Source organism: Chanodichthys erythropterus, chromosome 11, assembly GCF_024489055.1.
Source record: "Chanodichthys erythropterus isolate Z2021 chromosome 11, ASM2448905v1, whole genome shotgun sequence".
Lineage (NCBI taxonomy): Eukaryota > Metazoa > Chordata > Actinopteri > Cypriniformes > Xenocyprididae > Chanodichthys > Chanodichthys erythropterus.
Window position 1 is genome coordinate 5127951 of NC_090231.1, and position 18344 is coordinate 5146294.

The window sequence follows — 18344 nt, forward strand, 5'->3', positions numbered from 1 at the left end:
GATATAAAACATGGAAAATGTTGTAATATTTTAAAAACTTGTACTAAATATAAAATGCTTGATTGTCCTTTTGCTAGCTAGCTAGATATCAGCCTGGTAGCATTGTTTGAAAATATTATCATTCGGTATAACCAGAAGTGTCATTCGGTAAAACCGAAATTTTGGTTAAACTGAATGACTTTTTTGGTGACAAATTTTGTCCATCTTGTAAAATATGACAATAGCAGTGTTAATTGATTATAAAAACCACACAATCTCATTGATAACACTTGATAAACCTTCAAAATTATATCTCCATTATGTTTTTTACACTTTTAAAAATCTTATTCGTCAGTGACCCTAAAACAGCCAAAACCTGAAGTGCATTGAAGGATGGACCTGAACCATATCTAGAGGCCAGAATATCAGAGAGACTCTTAGGTCTTGCATTGGGACCTAGCAACCACTGACCTCCTAGTAACTCCCTAGCAATAATTTAAACTCCCTAGCAACCACATAACAACAGGTTTAGGGTAGGTTAACAAGACAACAAAACGTTTTCCTTTCATGTACAGACAACAACATTGTCAAAAATCCCCATTCACACACTGTATTATTCGTTGACGTTGGTGTTGGCGATGTCACTTTGTAAAGAAACACTACGCGCCTATAGACTGAACATGCATGAGAATGACATCACCGTTTTCACAAGTTTGCATTTTTAGAGTTTACACAGAGATGATAATGGTATCGTTTTCAAAAACTTGCACATTTTTTAGACCCCCAAAACTGAGAGACTGTTGGTGTGTAAATGAACAGTGTCGTGAAAACTGCCCCAAAGAAACACCTCAGCAATGCCCTGGAAACCACCCTCAACACTCTATCATTGTGACGGCATGAGTTTTGGCACGAGAAAACACAACTATAATTTAAAAAGCAATACTTTGGCCGAGAAATATACTTCTTAGGGCTCATTCACACAGAAAGCGTTTTTCCTTTGAAAAGCAAGACGCAGACAGAAGAATGGGGATGCGCTTTTTTTAAAAGTTGAACTGATTTTAACTTTAGCGCTGTGTCATGCGTGAGACGCCACAAAAGACGCGAGGCACGAGCGCAATGGTCAAACACGTCTGTCTAGTGCATGCTTACATAAAAAAACAAAACACACATTTTAGAATGGAAAAAATTCTAATGTGCTACTTTTTCATTGTTTTTATTTTATTTTTATTTTTTTTTAAGTTCTGTGTGAACAGCCCCTTAGTAACCGCAGAACATTTGTGGTTTTGAACGTGGCTCATCCAGTCAGATTTTAGAGACAGGTTTATCTTTTCTTTTTTTTTTTTTTTTTTGTACAATATCTGAACAGTTCTAGTTTTAGAGTTCATTGAGATTCAGGTCAGTCTGAAAAAGATCTAACTCACACTCAAGGTCCTAATACTGACATTTTATGAATACATGGTTGGTTATTGAAACTAGCTGCCCTCAATCATAACAGACTGCCATAATGAAACATTAAACACAATGACACACGGATCATTCAGATACCGAGCATGAACATTTGTGAATCTTTGTATTCCCAGCAGAGACAACATACATGCAAGATTTTTGTTTTATCAACATTTAGATTATAGATTAAAAATGATTTAAATATATAGAGGAAAGTATTTATCTTAGGATCTGTGACTGGTGAGCACTGGTGAGTTGTATAATAAATAAATAAATAATGTCTGGAAAAACTGCTTGAAAATGATTTCTAAAATAATTTTAAATGCACAACAGGACATATCAACTCCCCAAATAAAAAATAAATAAATTAATTAATTAATAAAAAAAAAAAAAAAAAAAAATGAAATAAACATTTTTTTGCCAAATGGAATCCAGGAAACATTAAACCACACAAACACACAAACAAAAAAATAAAAAAAAATAAAAAAAAATAAAATACAAATGAGAGGAAATTAGGACATTTTTCCAAACCAAAAGATCTCATCCAAACATGTCGTGCCAAATCAAACTCTTCACACAAAGGAATGGCATGCAATGATAAATGATAAAACAACCACAGGCATCTGTGAAATCCCATTTAAATATCAAATATCACAAAGAGCTTCTCAAGAAAGCAAAAATAAATGTGAGAGTCAGCGAGAGTGAGATCGCTTTATAATTAATGACTTCATCTCCATTACAGAAATTCAATTCTGCTCTTTAGGTTACTACACTTGATCATTAATAACAGTGAAATCGTTTAAGGCAGGTTTGTGAGCGTATGGACACTTTCACATATTTTATGAGGATTTAATAATTGGATTTCCTGTTTAAGAAGGAACAAAGGCAGGCGGTTGGCTTTGAAGTGGGAAGTGATGGTTCACTAGACAAGCTCTGCTGCATGTGTGTGCTGTTATGAACTAGAGCAGGGGAAGGCCACAGGAATGAATGACGTCATTTTATATGAACGAGAATCATTGTGCTGGTTTTCCTGATGGGAGAGGCGACAAGATGCTTCTACGAAAGAGACTCTGACTCTCTCTGTCTGCGATACACGCACATAAACAGAGAGCTATCTTCTCTGAGACACACAGGTAGCACACACAACCCATATAGGAGTTACAATTACTATTTCATAGAAATATGAAATTATTTGATGTACTCACAATTGCTGAAATGAAATGCACATTTAACATGTAGCATTTAGTTACCAAAGACTAATAAAGAGAAGCTTTAGAGTAGACCATCATCACAGCAAAATGTGCATATACCATAAAAATTCTGTCACTTCGAGAATTGGTTTATTTTAATTTACCAAATTGATGCAATATTATCTGTCACTTTTAATAAGTTATATTATTATTAGTAGTCGACTGATATATCGCCAAATCAGGCGAATATATTGGCTGATATTTGGTATTGTTTAATTCGTTTTTCTGTTTGGCTGATAAGCGGGACTTTTATTTTGACATTGTATTGTTTAACAGTTCTGTCCTAAAAACTGTACGGCAGATGCTATAATATTTTTTCATATATTGTCGGCATTCAGCAAATATGCATTTCATTCCTCCGCACTAGCCTTAAAAAAAGAAAAAAATAAAATCCATAGCTGCGTCTCATTTCTGAGCCTGCGTCCTCCGGAGGTCGCATTTGAAGGTTGCATACGTCATCAAGGATGTTTTATTTAGGAAAAGTAACTGTAATAAAATTTACTGTTATTCCTTGTGAGGTATAAAATACTGAAATTTCTTTCTTACTTTGCAATCTAATGGTTATTTTTCTTAAATGAGACTGCCTCGATGATGTATGCAGCCTTCAAATGCGACCTCTGGAGGACACAGCCTCCGAAATGAGACGCAGCTCATATCAGTCGACCACTAATTATTATTGTAAATCAATAATAAGAATTAAAATAATATGAATATGAATATTAAATTATGAATTCCTATAAAAATTTTGTTATAAAAATCTATACTAACACACACACACACAATATATATATATATATATATATATATATATATATATATATATATATATATATATATATATATATATATATATATATATATATATATATATAAAATACTAAAATTTAAATCAAAACACAAATATAAAAAAATAAACAAACATTGTGATATAAAAGTGAATAAAATATAAATTTATATAAAAGTCCATAATTTTATCCAATTAAATTAAAGCTAGATGACAGCAAAAGTAAGCTAAAATTAAAAAGGCATAAACAGGTACCCACAATTAAATATCTAATATTAATAATAACTAAAAAATCCAATAATCAACATGGTCCAGATATATTGTGTATGCCTATAATTACCATACAGTATATTCAAATATATTTTTCATTTCTGGAACAGAATTAAACCAAACTTTTAAAAATTGAGCCAAACAACATGACGTAAGATTAAAAGATGAAAACCTTAAACTAAACACCTAAATAGTACTACATTTGGATGATGAATATCTGAAGCATTCAACTTTTTATTTTGCCATCATCAAATTAAATTTTAGATTTTAAATATTATTTGAACATAAGAAAACAAGGAATAGTTTAACAAAAAATTAATGATAAAGACAATAATCACAGATATATTATAAATACCTATAATTAAAGGACGATGTCATTGTTGGCCCTCTCACAGATTTACAATTCCATGGAAATGCAATTCAAATTCACACTCATGAATTAAAAGGAAGCCAATTGTTAAATTCTCTATAACCCTGGTGAAGAGAGGGGGACAGTGACATCTATCACACTTAAGTTCTTCATTTCCTGTTTCTGTGGAGTTTCAGCAGATGGAGGGAAGCCTCAGCACGTTGTACAACAGAAAAAGAGATCGTTTGTCCCTGTCTTTACTGCTCTGTTTTTCATTGGCTCCTCTCCTTGGCTTTGTTTCGGGGGTATGACAGTGTTAAGCGTGTGCGTGTGATGTGGTAAGTCGAGCGGGCCTGTTTTTGACAGTGCGTCTGGTTTGAGTTTTGTCTTTAGGGGGGTCCAGTCAGCCGAGCACCAGGTCAAACGACGCTTTTAACCTGTCATGTGGTTTAAGGACAAATCTTTCATCCACATCTAAAGGCCTTCTTTTTTCCATGCTCGCATTTGAACTCCTCCACACCTCGCTGCAAAGCGAGCCCAATCAAGCAGGAATACAGGCTAATCTACAATCAACGACCCCTCAAAGTTGCAGCCGCTGGCCGCGGCGTTTACACAATAAAACATTTATCTGATGCTTTTAGCCAAATCCACTTACAAATGAGGGAAAACAATGAAAAAACAATGAAATGATGGCTAACACATGTCACAGAGATGCTAAATAATGATTTTTCCAAGCGGACTAGTAGTCATTTGCATTACATTTACATTTATTTATTTAGTAGACGCTCACAACTGGAGAATACAAGCGATTCATCTTAAGGAGGTAATAAACACGAGAAGTGCTAGTAACACAAAGTTTCAATCGTTCATTTAAGCCATCAGTCGACTAGTCAAATGTTTATGAAGTATAATGAATATATAAGCTGACATAGTGCATCTTTTTAGTGAAATGCTTCATTTCTCTAGTGAACTAACATGCTGTGGACACTAAATGACTTGCCTGAGGTAAATGTAATGCTATGAGAGATAGATATATATATATATATATATATATATATATATATATATATATATATATATATATATATATATATATATATCCTGCTGAAGCAGCTATAATGGCAAATATTATGGATTAACAACCTTGTAGCTCACAGTAAGGCTGTCTTTATAAGTTATCAAAATCAATTTGATTTTGGAGAAAATTTATGGAGTTTTTACTTCTGGAACCCGACTGTTGCACTCTATAGAGTGCAGTGATAGAATGCACGTGAAGTTAAATGTCATTCATTTTTTCTTTTTCTGCAATCAACAAACTAATTAAAATTTGGTCAACTAAGCCTCTTTTCTTCGACTAACGTTTAATCGACTGTTAGGGGGCAACCCTACACAGAGAGCTGATGTTCCCTGACCTGCCCTCCATGTCATCTTCATTATGAAAGCATGCAATATCATTGATTCTCCATCTGAATGACGTGCATCGCTCACTAAGACGATTCAAATCTGGTTACTGCTGTTCGTGAGCCTGATGCTCAAACTGAATTATGAAACAGTGTTCAGTAATGTCCACTCAAAAGCCTAGTGTTTTATTGACAAGTGCCTGCACTCCCCTCTTGAGCTGGCATTAGACAAACATGTCGATACATTAATGTGCCCCTCCTTCATAATTTATTAAAATCTCATAAAATAAACAAGGACTGGGCAGTCGGTCAATGTATCGCCACACAAACTGCAGAGAGACCAGAGCCATATGAAAGCTTGTCATGCAACGAAACACTTAAAATGGAATTGAATAAGGTGCTAAATCAAAACTGAGAATGTAAGCTAGGCATTTAATACATTAGTTATATGCTTTCATGGCAACAAAAAATGATGTTTCAAACATGAATATTCTATGACTGTCAATAAAGCTCAATACAAGTGTCACTGGTTTACAAGCACAATACGCTTGTAAAGTTATTTCATTAATTACCTTTTCATCTACAAGATGTTCAGCCATTTAGTTGACAAATATAAAAAACAACTGCATATAACCAAAAATAGAAAAAAAAAACCACATCAACAAAACAGTCCGTCAATGCATTTTACAAATTATTAATGACCAATGGTTTCTCTAGATGAGACTCTTATTCCTCATCTGGGATCATGTAGAGCTCTTTGAAGCTGAAACTGACATTTGGACCTTCAACCCATTGAACCCCAGTGAAGTCCACTATATGGAGAAAAATCCTGGAATGTTTTCCTCAAAAACCTTCATTTCTTTTCGACTGAAGATAGAAAGACAAACACCTTGAATAACATGAAGGTGAGTAAATTATCAGGAGATTTTAATTCTGAAGTGAACTACCCCTTTAACACTTTTTTTTTTTTTTTAAGTAGATCGATCCATTATTTAATATGGCTTCATAAAAGTCAGTATTGCAAAAGAGTGTGTTGATAAATAGGTTTATAGTCAAATTAGCTCAATTAGTTGGGGAAAAAGGCTATATTTGCAGTGTTACATGTGAAGCGTGAATGATGCAACCTGCTAATACGGGTGCCGAGCTGTGCGAGACAGGCCTTGGTGTGATAAAATCAGTTACTATGTGTCTATGTAAATTTACGTCCAATATTTCAACTTCTGTCAAAACCAAGTCAAGCTGGTAAACACAGTGACTTTGTATGATACTACAGCATACTAGGAAAGAAATCCACCCACAGCAACTGTGTTGCATAACCAGAATATCATCAGCCTAGAAAAGATGTTCTAATGTTAAAAAGAAAAATTAAACAACTTTACAGATCAAATAACACATTTTTGTACAGAAAGAATAAATGGAAGTGACAAAAAAAAAAAAAAAACAGTGTTCAATTTTGCACCCAAATGTATTAATAACTGAAAGAAATTATATAACACGACTGGTTGGGTAAGATAGTATATATTGTATAACAGCAGAAATGTGCCAATGATCACTTTGGTATATAGTTAATATACATAGGAATATTGCAAATGTGCATTAAAGAGGTTTTGGAATGAGGAATAAGATATGGAAGCGTAGTCTCATCAGCACATACTCGCACACACATCTGATGTTAGGAACGCTGGGAATCATAAATTAGATTTAATTGCTCCTGCCTCTATCTGGACGCTGACTCAGAACTATGGGAGTCCTGGATGAGAATCACACACACCTTCCACTGTTAGATGACGAGCCAGAGCGCCTCTGTACCGCTGAAGTGAAGACCACAGCAGATAATAAATGCAATCGATCTTACACTGCAGTCTGACTCTGTTGTTTTGGAATGTTTGAGAACCGATGGTTAGTGAAGTATCACTGGTGTTTGTTGATAAGAGAATAACAGACTTTAACCTCCTGGAATCCTACACACACACACACACACACGTTTTGGGATTTTTGTTTCTCCTTTCACATCATTATAGTGTTCAGGGGTCTCATTCATAAAACTGTACGTAGGATCCCTACTAAAAGTGTACGTACGCGCAAAAGCTAGATTCCGCGTACGCACAAAAAAAAACAGATTTATAAAACCATGCGTACGCCAGAACCGGCGCACAAATCCCTTTATAAATCCCAGTCAGCGGAAGATTGTGCGTACGTAGATCTCCACCCTGTCTCCTCCCCGAAATAACCATATATGGAGCTTACGACGCCTAGTTTTACTATGCATAACCTCATCTGCATATCATTTCCATACACGTTCCCAACCACGTGACACCATGGTTAACACCGTCAAAGGTACAAGACATTGAAAAATATTAGATATGGACTATAAATGCCATTTGTGCCACACATTATGTTGATAAAGATAATCCAATATCCTCTTTATGTTTTAGAATAAATATATCAAAATATCCATAAAAACAAAATTGTATAAAATACTTCAGATAAAGGTTTTAGAATAGAGTTGATTCATTCATTTCCACTGGCCACATAGTATTTAAATAGTTTTAAACAATTCAAATCAAATTTATGCAGTTTTGCTGATAAGGTGAACATATATTTTAGGAAGTTTATAGGCTATTTTTAGTGGAAACAGATCGGACTACTTAGTTATTGCAGTGTAAATACAATTGTCTGACTCGGCGCGTCACTGACAAAGTATTTTAAAAAAGAAAACGTGCAAATCTTACCATTTTCCTCAAATTATATCCTTCAAATGGTAATTATTTGAAGATCCTTCACACGAACACCTCCTGCAGCTGTGGTTGTACAGTAAGATATTATTGGACCTATTCAATCTGGACAACGGACCGTTTGACCACCAAATCCAGCAGTGTCTTCCATAATATCTAAGTTAAGTGTGCATCACTGATCGTCATTCTCAAAAAAATATTTTGTCATAACATCTGCAGTTTAGTTTAAAGAGGAATTATTGTGCTCCCAGCGCTCCTCGCTGTCATAAAACAGCGTGTCACTGGAAAAGTGATCGAAAGTAGCACATCTACTATCTCAATTCATATCACTTTGTCTCCAGAATGTGCGTACGCACGGCTCAAAGTTTGCTTAAAGGTGCACACATTCTCCCGTCAAGTTTGTTTTTATAGATCACAACCTTTGCGCAGGAACTGGCGTACGCACGTTTCCAGCCCTGTTTTGTGCGTACGCACGCTTTATAAATGAGACCCCAGAGCATAACATAAGACACCATATGTGACCCTGGTTCAAGAAAACAGTCATGTGTCACACGGGTATATTTGTAGTAATAGCCAACAATACATTGTATGGGTCAAAATTATAGATTTTTCTTTTATGCCAAAAAATAATTAGGATATTAAGTAAATATTTTGTAAATTTCCTACCGTAAATATATCAAAAATGTATTTTTGTGAGTGGATATGCATTGCTAAGGACTTCATTTGGACAACTTTAAAGGCACATTTTTTGCACCCTAAGATTCTAGATTTTCAAATAGTTGTATCTCGGTCAAATATTGTCCTAACAAACCATACATCAATGGAAAGAATATTTATTCAGCTTTCAGATGACGTATAAATCTCCATTAAAAAAAAAAAAAAAAAAATCATACATGCAACCAATTTTGCATTGAAATATATCCTTTATTATTTACATACCGTCATACCTTGTATTTCCTTCATATATGCACTCACTGGCCACTTTATTAGTTAAACCTTGCTAGTGCCTGAAATATTCAAGCTAATGCTGTGAATCGATTAAAATAAATTAACTAATTAATTGCACGCTATTTATGTAATTAATCACAATTAAAAACATTGGAGATTTTAATATTTTTATATTGTAACAATTTCACAGTTACTCTCGAATTTAATGTAGAAACAACTTAAAGACGGTATATTTTAAATACTTGTTTAATGGCATCTTTTTATGAATGAAGGCCAGTATCACTGATACTAATACTGTACTGATGTCTTTATGAAATACATTTTTTTTAAACATTAATTATAGACATTTATCACTATAGTGTAAATGAAAGCTATCAATTTCGACATTTATTAGGCTTTAAAAAAATAATTTTAATTTAACCCATTTTAGCCCACCGTCAACCATAGTTGCCGCAGTGTATGGTTGTCATTTTCCTTTTGTACGTTTTTTTCTAGATGTTTTCCATGTTTTATTTCTCAATGACATGCAAGAAAACATCTAAATAAAGGATTTCAAGAACAAAAAAAAGGTATTCACTTCCTTCCTGTGACATGAGGCTGTCAACTTCCTACCACTACTTCCAGGAAGCATAGTGAAGGCAAACCCTCCTAAAGAAAAGTAATTTTCATGTTAACATTAGAAAATTTTTGTTATATATATATATATATATATACGTAATCATGAGGGTCTCTAGAATCATCCAAACAAAACAAATCTTACAAAAGATCTATAGTTTTTTGTATACTTAGTCAAAAGTATGAGCGGCACTATAGTTGCCGGTGGGCAAATGACTTGTAAGTACATATATAATAGGGAAATGGGGTATACTGTGTTTAATGGGTTAATAAATCAAGGTTATTGGTCTTGTTTAGTGCTTTTTGCTTTCATAATATTTTATATTGTTATATATTATATATTGTTATTTGTTAATTTATTTTTTAATTAATTTATTTTTTGTTTGTTTGTTATATGTGACCCTGTACTACAAAACCAGTCATAAGGGTCAATTTCTTTGAAATTAAGATTTATACATCATCTGAAAGGTGAATATATATAAGCTTTCCATTGATGTATGGTTTGTTAGGACAGGACATTTGGCCGAGACTCAACTATTTGAAAATCTGTAATCTGAAGGTGCAAAAAAAATGAAATATTGAGATAATTGCCTTAAAGTTGTCCAAATGAAGTCCTTAACAATGTATATCTACTCACAAAAATAATTTTTTTATATATTTACAGTAGAAAATTTACAAAATATCTTCACAGAACATGATCTTTACTTTATATCCTAATGATTTTTGCCATAAAAGAAAAAAAAAAAAAAATAATAATTTTGACCCATACAATGTATAGCTACCAATATACCTGTGCGACTTCTGACTGGCTTTGTGGTCCTGGGTCACATATAGGAGTAATTTTTTTCTAATGAATGATGCAATTTAACTTTTTTGATTCACAATGCTCTGTTAGAGCAACTTAATGGCTGGACTTTGTTCGGCACTATGTTCCACCACTTTAAGACTAATGGATTTGTTGTTTGTTGTGTTTTCATATCCAAGAAATTATATGCTAGATGCAACTTTTTTGTGTTCACATTGAATGTTTGTTGATCTGTTGAAAGCAGTTATTTTGAGTTAGATGCATAAATGTTCTCCTCCTATTCAAATTTTACATTGAGGGGTGCATACAACATATTCACCTGTGGCCTGTCTAACAGGTAGAAAATTAAATTCTTATTAAAGCTACAATTTGTAACACCTTTGTTCTTTGATTAACATCAATGACAGACATCATACAGCAACTGGTTTATTAGGCTGCTGTCACTTTAAGAGCTGCCGCTGCCGAACATGACGTGAATCTGACGCACATCTAATTTTCTCACAACTCTTTAAGTTCATTTATTTAACTCATTTAAGACTGCTCTTATGAGGATACTCAATAAAACTGGTATTTTGGCAAAAGGAAACTCAAATCATTACTCGCTGTGTGGGAAGCATGTGAATACTGAATTGAGCTCTCTTTCATATCTTCTTATGCATGAAAATGCCTGTATTGGTGAGTATCCTTGAAAACAAGTCTTAAGTGAATGTAAACAGTTGAGAAAGAAAACCGGTATCATTATATTGGATCCGTGCATTAGCTCTTAAAGTGACAGCAGCCTAATATCCCTGCTACTGTCTGTGTCCTTAGTGTTAATCAAACAACTAAAGGAAAGAAAAATCACTCACTGCTCTTGACTGAATAACTTTTGGAACTTTAATAAGATTTAATTTACGCCAAATATTGGTCAATATATCGGACCACTAGTGGTGTTTGTGTCTAGAGACACTGGCCTGTGCCTGTATTTTCATATTTTCTTCTTGAATTCCTGTGTGTTCCAGGGCTGCTGACTTTGGGCGAGTGAGGGTGGGACTCTATCGTCTGTGTGTGAAGCTCAGGACCACTAAGTTTGCAGATGTTGATATTACTTTGCTGACTGCTATCTGTACCTTGACAGATTATTAGACACTGTAATTATGTTTTTATGTTGACACATAATTATTGTTTATTAGCGAGCTAATAAGAAGGAGAATATGAAAACCGTGGCATGGGCTAACCTCAAGGCGATGTCTCTAACAAAACAAGTCATCATTAGGAGGTGGTCTGAAGACGACATGACACAAGCTGCCTGTGTGAAGAGTTCAATAGCACTCTGAAGAAAGCCGTGGCCGTGTGTTTGTTGAGGCTGAAGGCAACTTACGAGAATTGGGGGGATTGCTGAACCAAGTCGTCATTTTGAACTTAAGTATTTTGAGCTAAAGCCTTCGGGATATTTTTGGTCCTACTTTGATGCATATTTGGTGTTGAAACATTTGTGACTGTAAACACAGACAAAACAGAGATGATGAAAAATATCTGCCAAAATGTCTCAATTCAACCCATGTTGCCAGGGCAACAAACTCCTATAAGTCAAAACTACCTCCAGAATAATTTTCGTCTCTTGATAGAATTAAGCATCACTGGTTGTTTATGGAGCCACATTAAAACTCTGTTCCAAAACCTAGAGAGTCCTTCCTGTCTACACACTGTAGGCAACTGACTTCTGAAGCAGGTGACTGACCAAAATGGAACCTTTTAAGATACTTATTTTGAATGCTCTATATAAACACTAGCATTCAAAAGGGTTTTTTTTCTTTTTGAAAGGATGCATTAAAGGTGCTCTAAGCGTTGTCACGCATTTTTAGGCCAAAACATTTTTTGTCACATATAGCAAACATCTACTCACTATCCGATAGCTGCCTGTCCCCTACACACTGTAAAAAAACGCGGTCTCTGTAGTCGCCACAAGCTCCAAAAATGGCAATAAAAACAAACTGGTGCAGCGTGGACCACGAATCATAATAAACACGCTCCAGCCAATAACCGACAAGAATGATTTTAAATGCGTTCATGACTGTTTCAGGAAGCACCAAGGGGAGGGGGAGGAGGAGGGAGGGTCTGGCTAGCCTCTGTTTTGTTTGACAACACTTCGAACGTCAAGAGGAAGTTACTCCACCCAGGATCGCTTAGAGCACCTTTAAATGACCAGAAAAGTGTCAGTAAAGACTTTTGCTTTGTAAAAAAACAAAAAAAAACAAACAAACATCCGCAACACTATACAGAGTCATCTTGTCATCTTATATGTTAACAGTAGTTAATATATTAACTAATATGAACTAAAAAATTAGCAATACATTTGTTACAATATTTATAAAAATCCAGCTGTTCTTTGGTTATGTTAGTTCACAGTGCATAAACTAATGTTTACAAAAACGATACATGAACTAAGATTAACAAATCCTGTTGAATTATTGTTAATTCTTAGCTAATGAAAATTTATTGTAAAGTGTTACCATTTTTTTTTTCAAATAAATGCTTTCCTCAAAAATATTAAACAAAGTAATAAATAATCAAAGTAATAAATAATATTTTATATTATATATATATATATATATATATATATATATATATATATATATATATATATATATATATATATATATATATCTAATATATATATATCTAATATATATATATATAGTACAGTCCAAAAGTTTGGAACCACTAAGATTTTTAATGTTTTTAAAAGAAGTTTCGTCTGCTCACCAAGGCTACATTTATTTAATTAAAAATACAGTAAAAAACAGTAATATTGTGAAATATTATGACAATTTAAAATAACTGTTTTCTATTTGAATATATTTCACAAAGTAATTTATTCCTGTGATCAAAGCTGAATTTTCAGCATCATTACTCCAGTCTTCAGTGTCACATGATCCTTCAGAAATCATTCTAATATGATGATCTGCTGCTCAAGAAACATTTAATGTGTACAATTGTACAAAATATTTGTGTACTTGTGTCAACCATGAAAAGCCATATATCAAACAAAACATAACCAGAAATAGAGTTTTGTCTTTGAGAAGTAAGATCAAAGGTGAAAGTCACTCTCAAACTGTACTATAAACCAAAAGCAGAATTCAAAAAAACGAATCCATCTGGAACCCGTGAAGAGGAACACAGATGAAAACAGACCACCTACCGAGAACATTTCCTGAGGGAACTTCATCCAGTTCTTCCAGCTCGCGGCCCATCAGCAGGTAGAGGCTGTCCACGGTACAGCAGGCCATGTGGGGGACGCTGGGTAAAACATCAGCTACTGAACAACCCTCAGGAAGCTGAAGGAGAAAATGATCAACAAAAATCCCACGTCAGCATTAGGACTCATATTACCAGACTGCATACGTGATAAATAGGGAACCATCCATCCATCTTTTTTTTTTTCAGTTCAAATTTTAATAAGTGTCAAAATAATTGCAATTTTTTTTATCAAACCTAGCAGCCCTGAATCACCTTTGTTTAAGTGGATGATTCCGCTCTTAATGTGAAAACGTTCTTAATGGCTGATGACGGAGGAGTTTTATGCAAATTCGGCTCTGATTCTTCAACGAATGTCTCAGTTGTATGAGTCTTCTAATAGTTTCTCGGTAATAATGTAATAATTAGCTCCAGACAGCTCAAACATGAGGAAATTAATTGGAAATGAACCCGAACGAGGCAGTTCATTTACCTGAGTTCAAGTTCACCAGGGTTAAGGATTATTAATTGTGTGATGATTATGTTATGAATTGCATTAATTCTTGGATAAGGAAACCGTCTGCAGTTATTAAGACAGACAAACAGCTGCTCACCACTCTGAGCGCCAGTGACGGATCGTATTTGGGTCCGAGCACAAACACCTTTTGGCCTTTTCTGACGACACCGCTGTAGACTCGTGCAAAGGCCACAAAATGCTCTTTGTTATCCTCCTCCACTGCAGGTCTGACCGAAAGAGCCTCTGTCTGCGCACAAAGAGCATCTGCAGAACACACAACCATACAAAATAAAAATGATGAATACTTCAGAGTAAATATACAAGATTTACATTTTCATCTCTCTTTAGTGTGTAATGTTGCTGTTTGAGCATGAAAAAGGTCTGCAAAGCACAAAGTTATTCTCTATATCAGTGTCACTGTTTCTGAAATCCCTGAAATGCCTCCATTGTAGTCTTGAGTTTTCTTCTGGGAATGAACTCCTGTTTTAAAGAGGACCTATAATGCCCTTTTTACAAGATGTAATATAAGTCTCTGGTGTCTCCAGAATGTGTCTGTGAAGTTTCAGCTCAAAATCCCCCACAGATCATTTATTATAGCTTGTCAAATTTGCCCCTATTTGGGTGTGAGCAAAAACACAGAGTTTTTGTGCGTATCCCTTTAAAAGCAAATGAGCTGCTGCTCCCGCCCCCTTTCCAGAAGAGGGCGGAGCTTTAACAGCTCAACAACAACAAAGCTGGAGAATCTAACGCAGCCAAAATGAGGATTGTCAGTAACGGTGTTCAGCCTTACATTGTTCAAACCGGAGTCGACACTGATGGAGAGACTCAGGAAGAAGTTACAACTTTTAGACGTTTCTGAATGGTTAGTGGATACATTTATGTAGTTGCTGTGGAGTTGATTCAACTCATCGACTATCATGTGCCGTCATGTTCATCTTTTGTGTTGAATTGATCCTCATTGGTGAAGCAGTCCGGCGTAAAATGACGACATGACAACAACACTCTACTACAACAACTCTTCTACTTCTCTAAAGCAGCCCAACATGACCCCGCCCCCTTTATTGTGTGTTCTTGGGGGCGGAGTTTATGTAAATTTTAGGGTGATGTCACCAACCCGGGAAGAAGCTCGTTGTAGTCCCTACCAGCCGTTTGTTGTAGTCCTTACACAGAAAATATCTCTTTGAGTGTCATAACTTTTGCAGATGTTGTTTATGCTCAAACAGCAACATTACACACTAACTAAAGTTAAAAAAGTGAAATCATAATCAACCACTCCTTAAAATAATTCCCACCCAAGGCATATGCAAAATAAAGGATTGAGGCCTGGTTGAGCTGCGTTTGTGATTATGGAAAAGGGCGGGACATTTCCCAAACACACTTGAAGCGGTTGACCAATCACAACACACTGGTCCAGCCGACCAATCAGAGCACAGTGTGCATTTCAGAAGGAGGGGCTTCATAGAGACAGAAACTAAACACTGGGAAGAGAGGAGCTGCAACAATGTAAAGTATGTGAAAAATAATGTTTTTGAACATTCAAAACTCTTCTAGGATGGATACCCTAAAAAAACAAAACAAAAAACTTTGTAAAAGGGCATAATAGTTCTTTTTTAAATGAAGTCCCTAGGTACAGTCAAATAAATGAACATATCGCGATAATTTCACGCCTCTTTTACTCATTCACTGTCACACACACATCATTAAACAGATGCAGTTCTTGCCTGTGACGCTACCGGTGGCCGGGGCTGCTGGGGTGGAAGTACCTCCAGCATCAGCTGACCCGGAGCTTTCTGCACTCTGATTGGCAGCTTGTCTCTCAGCGTGCCGCTGCCTGGCCAGTTCTCTTCTCTGGGCGATCTCCTCCTGAGTCAATGGCCTGAAGGTACGAAAACATCACAAATCATAATGCACGGTTGTGAGCCAAAGAAGCCTGAGAATTTGGCAAGATCACAGTTGGACAGTGTTTTCTGAGCACAGGTCACCTGTTTGTTGATAAACTGGTCAACCTCTCAAATGCAAATGTGTGATATGCTCATCTAGAGTACTGTGCGCTAATAGGTGGATGATTAATTCTCCAGAATTACATTTCTTAAACTCAGAAATCAGATCACTGCACACATTTTATTTCATTTTATACCACATTATTATTCCAATGCCAAATATACTGATTACGCAGTTATCAGCATTCACAACATCCAGTATTTACAGTTTTTCTCAGTTGCTTAAACACTATAACCAGGCCTTTGAACTAAAATTTCAAAACCATAATGCCATTTTTCAAAAAGCACACCCATTTCCCTAAACTATAAACACTATTCCCCTGTTTTTGACACAGATTTGTTGAACTGTCACTGCAAACGTCTACACACAAATCCCTTCATTTCTCATTGCCTACACCATGTTGTCATTTAGAAAGCACTAGCATTCAATATTGTTCACTCAAGTCAGCATAGCTTGAGCTCAATTAGCACACAGTTACCCACGTGGAAACACTAAGGGTCAAAACTGAACACACACCAATCAGAACCTTCGAAAGATAGATAAAAGAGGCCGATTCAGTTTATTCAGGTTCGGAACAACACATGCATCAAACTGCCTTACATACGGATAAAGTTTCTGTCTGCTTCAGTTTTGTAAAAAGGATGTTACAGTTACAGTAATCAGTACTTCTATTTTTGTAGGACACAGAGACGCTGGAACGGAAGAAGCCTGACTAGACATTTCAGCTGATGTGTGTCAGGGGTGGATCAGGCACGCAAGAGGATTTTCCCCCGGTGCCTGGATAGGGCCAGTGCAGTCTGTGATGTTGGCGAGATTCTCTGGCCTGATGTGATGCTGGAGCAGAATATATTTTGTTGTTATTTGGTGTATTGTACTGTACAGTACATTAAGGAATAAAAAATGTGCAAATATGTTGTAGTATGTGTGTCTTTGAGGGTGTGTGTGTTATGTCTGAGGGCAAAGTTTGGCTTTTCAGCAAGAGTGAATAGTTTTGAGTATAGAGCTTCATTTTGACCTGAAAATCGGATGTTTGGGCAATTGGGTGAGACGTTATGGATTTGTGTTTACTGTTTTGAGAATATGAGGCATAGTTTCAAGAAATGTGTTTTTAATCAATCGAGAAAAATTGTAATAAATAAATTAAATCATTCATTTAAAATGTCAGTATAAAAAAATTTTTGACCAGTGTACGCAACATAAAATCTTACGCTCTAAAAAATGCTGGGTTAAAAACAACCCAAGTTGGGTTGAAAATGAACAAACCCAGCGGTTGGGTTAAACGTTTGCCTAACATGCTGGACAGTTTTATTTAACCCAACTATTGTTTAAAAATGACTATATGTCTGGCTTAAAATGAACCCAAAATAGGTTGAAAATTAAAAATCAGACACATAATTACTAGAGGCATCAATAATAATCAAAAGGTGAACATTTATTAATAAGCAATTTAATAAATGTTTATTGTTGAATTATTATTCATTAAAATTATTAATAAATGTTCATTTCCAACATACTTTGGGTTCATTTTAAGCAAGCAATACAGTCATTTTTAAACAATAGTTGAGTTAAATTAAACTACCCAGCAGGTTGGACAAACATTTAACCCAACTTCTGGGTTAAAACAATATTACTAGGTTTCCATTCACTAGGTTAAAACAGCCCAATCACTATGTTTGTCCATTTTCAACCGAACTTTAACCCAGCAATTTTTTAGTGTGTAAATTAGTGAAAAAAGCCAAGACTAGCAGTTTCTTTTTCCCCGCCAGCTATTATCGCAGACATTCAATTTCAAAAGCAAAGATAAGTGAACTGATTCAATATTTCTATTTCAAAAAGAGGCCGACATTGCATTATAAGAACAAAAGGGAGCTGCAGACAAGCTTAAGTAGAACACCCAACTCTTACAATTGTTCAACTTGGAGATATAAATCTCAAACTGCTCAAAGTCAAACTGGCTCAGTTCTCAATACACCAGAAATGTACCAAAGAGTTACCATAGCTTGAAACTAGCCAACATCAAGCACTAATA

The 18344-nt window shown here is 35.2% G+C and overlaps 1 protein-coding gene across 3 annotated transcripts in view; it reads right to left on the minus strand.

Annotated features, from left to right (window-relative positions):
• Positions 1 to 18344, minus strand: part of efl1 (elongation factor like GTPase 1) — a 148077-nt gene that overhangs the window by 88800 nt on the left and 40933 nt on the right. For all 3 annotated transcript variants that reach the window (XM_067401090.1, XM_067401088.1, XM_067401089.1), the window contains exons 13-15: positions 16036 to 16190; positions 14412 to 14578; positions 13763 to 13898 (exon numbers count right to left, since the gene is read on the minus strand). In XM_067401090.1, the coding sequence (XP_067257191.1) occupies positions 13763 to 13898; positions 14412 to 14578; positions 16036 to 16190 (458 nt within the window). The remainder of the gene's footprint in view (positions 1 to 13762; positions 13899 to 14411; positions 14579 to 16035; positions 16191 to 18344) is intronic.